At 38.2% G+C, this 7116-nt stretch overlaps 4 protein-coding genes across 4 annotated transcripts in view; 3 read left to right on the top strand and 1 right to left on the bottom strand.

Moving 5' to 3' along the window:
- Window positions 1–208: 208 nt before the first annotated feature.
- On the bottom strand, window positions 209–499 carry FDP41_005661 (uncharacterized protein; the record flags this gene model as incomplete). Its single annotated transcript, XM_044709210.1, has 1 exon — window positions 209–499. The coding sequence occupies one exon, from the start codon at window positions 497–499 to the stop codon at window positions 209–211; it is 291 nt and encodes a 96-aa protein (XP_044560043.1).
- A 524-nt stretch (window positions 500–1023) lies between these two features.
- FDP41_005660 (uncharacterized protein) lies at window positions 1024–2337 on the top strand (the record flags this gene model as incomplete). Its single annotated transcript, XM_044709209.1, has 2 exons — window positions 1024–1208; window positions 1749–2337. 2 exons carry the CDS (start codon window positions 1024–1026, stop codon window positions 2335–2337), a joined length of 774 nt encoding a protein of 257 aa, XP_044560042.1.
- Window positions 2338–2359: 22 nt separating this feature from the next.
- FDP41_005659 (uncharacterized protein) lies at window positions 2360–4818 on the top strand (the record flags this gene model as incomplete). The annotated part of the gene is made up of 2 exons (XM_044709207.1): window positions 2360–3798; window positions 3981–4818. 2 exons carry the CDS (start codon window positions 2360–2362, stop codon window positions 4816–4818), a joined length of 2277 nt encoding a protein of 758 aa, XP_044560041.1.
- A 417-nt stretch (window positions 4819–5235) lies between these two features.
- The window catches only part of FDP41_005658 (uncharacterized protein), a gene marked incomplete at both ends in the record, with an annotated part of 2452 nt that continues 571 nt past the window's right edge, over window positions 5236–7116 (top strand). Inside the window, one exon of the mRNA XM_044709206.1 lies at window positions 5236–7011. Within this exon, the coding sequence (XP_044560040.1) occupies window positions 5236–7011 (1776 nt within the window). The remainder of the gene's footprint in view (window positions 7012–7116) is intronic.

Below are 7116 nucleotides of genomic sequence, written 5' to 3'. Positions count from 1 at the left end.
TATTCGATTTCTGTCAGAATTGCTTCCTTGTAAAGAAAAATCCAATTTCTTCAAAACAATCCAAACACGGAATCAGTATCAGATAATGTCAATAACTATTTGATAATGTCATAACTATTTGCATCAATAACATGAAAACATTTAAGAGTGTCATAGATGTCAGTGATTCAAGAGTGTGATGTCACTTCACATGAAATATCATTGTCCATTATTGTGACTTGTTGTTCTCTTCATTTGGAAGCAAGCCTGTCAGCCATTGAGAGGATGGTATTTCATAGAATGACATTTGGGAATTCTCGTTCAAGGCTTCATTGATATCCGCGTCATGATGAATGGTAGAGTCTATTTCCTCATTGACATGTATTACCCTCACATTCATGGTTTGAATGGAAAACAATTCTCGTTCTCGGGCCAACATGAAGGAAATGTTCGGAGCAGAATCACACTTCTTCACGACGGAATTTGTTTGCGATGATGATGAAACGGTTGCCAAGGCCATCAAGTGTTTTACATGGTTGAATAGAGAATTTTGGAACGAAGGAAGTATCATCATGAAAGAGTTGTTGTTGTTGAATTCAAATAATGGGGATGGCGTAATTGTTTTTTTTTAATTTCTGTTTGGCATACAAAATTTCTTAAAATGTACAAGTTGAGAATGTTCAAATTAAGTAACTTTAAAAACATCCAACAGAACGCTTTATTCACAGTTATGATGGAGCAATCCCTGAGTTCCTCTAGCAGACCAGCCCTTTTCGATAAACATGACATTTTTTCATATCAAGCTTTTGAACATTCCGAAAGTATATGAGTGGTTTCCTTTCTTTCAAGGGATGCTTGAATTGAACAAATGCATGCTCGAGTTTGAAAAGTCTTCAAATTTAATACTTTCTGATTTGCTTTAATTTCCTTCCTTTACCTCTCCCATTAAAGAGAGTGAGTGCACGATTGAGATGCTGCTCTTGCTTTGGAATGAGGATCATTAAAATCAAAGCATGTGGAGCATGTCGAGATCGAAACAAAAAAATGCTCCAAAATAACAACACCCCACAACAACTCTTGCAAGAAGTGGATGCCAATATTTCCTTCCCACAAGAAGAGGAGAAGGTACTCGCCTTCTGGAAGGATATTGATGCTTTTAAAACAAGCGTAAAGATGTCTGAAGGAAAGAAGCCATATTCTTTCTATGATGGTCCTCCATTTGCAACAGGGTATGTAGTTTCGGGAGAGAGATTTTGAAGATGATGATGACTCTGAGGTTTTGCTGAATATTCATCTCTCTACCCGTCCGTTTGTTGTTCTTTCAATATATGGTTGCCGAATACTTGAATCATCAACCTGATATATATTTTGTTGGAATTGAATTTTTGGTTCGTGATATCCACTTTTCCACAATTTGGAATCTTACATGAATTTAGCGTATGTAAATATATTGTGATTTCTTGTCATTCTCCTAACACGAGTTTCGGTAATATTCTTCAAATCTTCTGAATTCTTCAATGAATTGTGGGTTATTGTTCATCTCATTATTGCTCACGTTACCCGATACTATAATTGTCAACACATAATTAATCGATGATGAATCAATGAATGGCACATATAAATATTATCAACCGATCATCATTATGAAATCGTGTTGTTTCATCACTACTATGGAACCTATAGCATCCTCACTACGGTCATATTCTCGCAGGTACTATTAAAGATGTAGTCACTCGGTACGCTCACCAAACTGGACACTATGTTGAAAGAAGATTTGGATGGGATTGCCACGGTTTACCAATTGAATTTGAAATTGAAAAGATTCTCAAGAGAGAAATGATTGAAAGCCAAAAGCTTCTCTCTGAAGAAGACATGAAAGACGAGCAGAAAGTGAAGGAAAAGATTGCTTCCATGACATTGAGTCGTGCTGACATTGAAAATTATGGTATCGCTAGATACAATGAAAAATGTGAATCCATTGTCATGAAATATGCCTCAGACTGGGAGGAAATTATTACTAGATTGGGCAGATGGATTGATTTTAAGAATGATTACAAGACCATGAACTTTTCATTTATGGAGAGTGTTTGGTGGGTCTTTAAACAATTGTGGGACAAGGGTCTCGTTTACAAGGGAGTTCGTGTCATGCCATACAGTACAGGTTGCACCACTCCACTTTCAAATTTTGAAGTGGCACAAGGATACAAGGATGTGCAAGACACTGCCATTACTGTTGCTTTCCCAATCATTACTAATGATGAACGATTCAAAGATACTAGCTTTTGGCTTGGACCACTACACCATGGACTTTGCCAAGTAACTTGGCTCTCTGTGTCAATGAAAACTTTGACTATGTGAGAGTTTATGATGACCAAAAGAAATGGCACTTCATTATTTTGGAAGAATTAGTGCCAAAATATTTCAAAAGGCAAAGACCAATGGAAAATTCAAGGGTGCAGAATTGGTTGGTTTGAAATATGAGCCACTTTATGATTTTTATCGCGCTGAATTTGGATCAGTTGCATTCAAAGTTGTTTCTGATGACTATGTCACCAATACAAGTGGTACTGGTATTGTCCATCAAGCTCCAGGATTTGGTGAGGACGACTATCGTGTCTGCTTAAAACACGGAATTTTTGATGGAAAGGAAGTTTTGCCACCATGCCCATTGGATGATGTCGGTCGTTTCGTGTCCCCAATTGAAAAATTTAAGGGAATGTACATTAAGGATGCTGATCATCACATTTGTGATGATTTGAGAGAACGTCTTAGATTATTCAAGAAGGAAGCTATTGCTCACAAGTATCCTTTCTGTTGGAGATCTGATACTCCACTCATTTATAGAACCATCCCTTCATGGTTTGTTGCAGTGACTGAATTGAGAGAGCGATTATTAGAAAACAACAAGAGAACCTACTGGGTGCCAGAACATGTTCAAGAAGGTAGATTCCACAACTGGTTGGCTGATTGCAAGGATTGGACCATTTCAAGAAGTCGATACTGGGGTACACCAATCCCAATTTGGATGAGTGATGAAGGTGAGGAAATGGTTGCTGTAGGCTCTGTTGCAGAATTAGAACAATTGAGCGGTGTGAAGGGTATTACAAATCTTCACAGACAATACATTGATGGAATTACTATTCCAAGTCAAAAGGGAACTGGTAAGATTTTGAAGAGAGTTACCGATGTGTTCGATTGTTGGTTCGAATCTGGATCCATGCCATACGCACAAAATCACTATCCTTTCGAAAATGCTGAAAAATTCAAGAACACATTCCCTGCTGATTTCATTGCTGAAGGTTTGGATCAAACAAGAGGTTGGTTCTACACTTTGTTGGTCTTGGGTACTGCCTTGTTTGATACTTGCCCATTCCAAAATGTCATTGTGAACGGACTTGTTCTTGCTGAGGATGGTTCAAAGATGAGTAAGAGTAAGAAGAATTATCCAGATCCAAAGCTGGTCATTGATGAGCACGGATCTGATGCTTTGAGATTATACTTGATTAACTCTCCTGTAGTTAGAGCTGAACCTCTAAAGTTCAAGGAAGCCGGTGTCAGGGATGTCGTAAAGGATGTCTTGTTGCAATGGTACAATGCCTATAGATTCTTCGTCCAAGCTGTGAGACGATACGTTACGGAGACTGGAGAACCCTTCAACAGTGATATTGCCAACTCTGCCAAGATTGAAAATATTATGGATAAGTGGATTGTTTCCTCCAGCAACAGTTTACTGAAAGCCATTGCTGAAGAAATGAAGGCCTATCGGTTGTACAATGTTACACCAAAATTAGAAACATTTATCGATCACCTTACCCGTTGGTACGTCAAGATGAATAACAAACGTTTGAAGGGAGAACAAAAGGGTCAAACTAAGGAGGATAGATTATCTGCTTTGTCTGCCTTGTTCATTGCATTGTATAATTCTGTGAGAATTATGTCACCATTTACTCCATTCTTGTGTGAAAAGATGTATCAAAATCTCAAAATTTACTTTCTAAGAGCGAAGCTAGCGTTCACTTTGAAATGCTCCCTCAATGTGATGAGAGTAAGATTGATTTAGAAATTGAAAGAACTGTTGAGGCAATGCAAAGCGTTGTTAAGGTCGGAAGAACTTTGCGTGTCAGAAAGAATATTCCTTCGAGAACACCAGTTTCTGAGTTTATTGTTTGCAATGTTGACGAAGATTTCATTAGACGAGTGAAGGAAATGGATTATTTCATTAAGAAGGAACTCAACGTTCACGGTAACATTGTGGCAACTAGTGACATTAGACAATATAGCGTCAAATTAGAAGCAAGCCCCGATAACAGACTTTTGGGACAACGTTTAGGCAAGAAGTTCAGAGAAGTGAATCAAGCTATCAAATCATTAACACATGAGCAATTGGTTCAATTCTTGAAGACCAGAGAAGTCGTGTTGTGTGGTGAAAGAATTACCAGTGAAGAATTGATTGTCATTAGCAAATTTGTTGGCACTGAAAAGAACTACTTTGCTGATGATTGCAGCAATGGTACCTTGATACTCAACACTGAGGTGAGTCAAGAGTTGATGGAATTAGGTTTCTGCAGAGAAACAACAAGTATGGTTCAACAACTTAGAAAGAAAGCTGGATTGAACTTTGACGATAAGGTTGATGTATTTGTGACAGGCAAGAGCTCACCACAAATTGTTGAAATTTTGAAGAAACACACCTCTTTCATTGAACAACACTTGAAGGGTATGCAAGTCTTCTTTGAAACTCCAAAATCTGAAAGACCTGTGGTTATTTCTTCAGAGATGAATGTTGACAGAATTAATAACGACAATGATCATGTTGTAGTTGTCACCTTGGTGAGATAAATTATTTAATTGTTCATTCTTCTGAATCATCAATTTCTGAATCTAAAATTTGCTTGTTTTGAAGGGAGAGTGGACGTCTCATGTGATAATACAAGCCAGGATGACAGTGCTGAAGCTAATTGCACGAAACAATCAGCTTGATACCCATTAATTATGGTACTTTTGGAATGCACTTGTTATTTAAATTTCAATATGAGTACAAACAAACCTTCTCTTTTTAGCAATTTACAGCTCGTCATTCTGTCAAAAGCAGTTCAGTTATATTCACGCAACAAAAAACAGTCATCCATCTCATCCCCCTTCTCTCTTCCCACAACAACGCCTAGCTCCATACTACTACTACTACTACTACCACAATTAATAACGACACACTCTTATCGTTGTCATTAACCTCCTTCTCTCTCCTCAATAATGATGATGACACCAAGCAAAACAACAACGGCCAATGCTTCCTCTTCATCATCCTTCGGAAATGCCAACAACATCAATCATTCCATCAGCACCAACAACCATAATCATAACATCATGAATAACTCCACTACCACCACCACCACCAGCACCACAACAACATCAACGACCGGAAATTCCCTTCTCACAACCATCAAACGAAAATTCGCTCCTTCCTTGAAAAACAAATCCTCTTCTCCCAACATCCAAAAGTTCAGTTCTAGAACAACTTCCTCTCATCGTGTTGATGATGATGATCCTGTTCATGAACAAGAGCGTTCGGCTGTATACGGAGGCAAGACCAAACACAAGTCTAAATCAGCTCCTAATTTAAAGAGTAATAATCATAATAATAATAACGGCAACAATACGAATAATAGTAGTAGTAATGGTGCTGGTGCTTCTTCTTCCTCTTCAGTCATTGTTCATTCTCCTTCATCCCCTCTCCCGGAAAACACCACCACCACTCCAACAACAACCCATCCCTTCTTGATGATGAATCATGGTAGTCCCATTACCAATAACAACAACAATAACAATAGCAGTAGTAATAGTCCTACTCCAACGAAACGTAAAATTCCTCTTCTTTCCTTGTTCACGAACACCACTTCTGCGACACTTCCAACAGCAACAACGACCAAAGAAGCTTTGGAAACCTTCTTTGATGAAACTTTGCAGGTCAGTCAGACTGGTCGTGATGATGGTTCAAGCACTGGAGGATTGACCTCTCCGAGAATTTCCATCGCTCCGAGACGTACAAAATCCATGGATCGAACATGGAGTGGTGGTGCTAGTGGTGGCCATCATACGACGATCACCACCACCACCAACAATTCATCAACAACATCCATAACCACAACATCCATAACAACTGCATTAGGCTCTACAATGACTCCACAAACCAGTGGTGAATCAGCAACTTCACCCTATTCACCACGAGTGTCCTTTCAACGATTGACAGTGGGATCCTTCATGGATCATGAAAATTCATTGATGATGCCACAACATTCTGAAGATTATCTTTCCAATGATCATTCTCACAACAACATTAATACTAGTCATGCCAATACTGTGATTGAAGATGAATATTCACAAATTATGAATTCGGAAATTGGACGTGAAATTTTCTTTCAATACATCCAAAAATCAGCGCATTTGGAACAAATTGAATTTTTACAAGACACGATTCGATTGTATCAAGACAATGCATTATTATTAATGACGACGTCGAATTCTGCAGGATTGCTACCAAATTCAGCACGATCACCAGTTTCTCCAAGAGGAAGAAGAAATTCCAATTCATTGTACCATCATGACACAAATTTCAATTCAACAAGTGCAGTCACTGCCACGACGACACAAACGTCATTTTCTCAACCAACAAGTTCATTTGGATATTTATCATCGTCAATGACAGACGCAAATACTTCTTCATCATCGCTCAGTAGTGGTGGAACGACCGATGACACGAACTTTTCACAAACGAAATCGTCGTCTGTGAGTGCCATCGTTGGAAATTCTTCACCCATTGGAGGTTTAAAGAAACTTGTGAAATCCAAGACACGTGCAAACAGTACTTCCTCAGATCCCAATGATAAGACATTCATTTCAACTTCGGAAATTTTAATGAAATACAAGCAACAACAGTTACAAAATATTCAACAGTCACTCCTTCAACAGCAACAACAAAATTCACCACAGTCAACTTTTTCTCAAAATGGAACGTTCCAACAATCTCATATTTATGTTGGATTTAATTTATTACACATTGAAACATTAATTCATAAATACATTTTGGAACATTCTCCAAAAGAGTTAAACTTGAGCAAGAGACAACGACAAAAAACATTG

Source organism: Naegleria fowleri (genome assembly GCF_008403515.1).
Source record: "Naegleria fowleri strain ATCC 30894 chromosome Unknown tig45, whole genome shotgun sequence".
Lineage (NCBI taxonomy): Eukaryota > Heterolobosea > Eutetramitea > Acrasida > Naegleriidae > Naegleria > Naegleria fowleri.
Note: the sequence above shows the minus strand (reverse complement) of the source record. Positions and strands in the feature narration are given on the sequence as shown.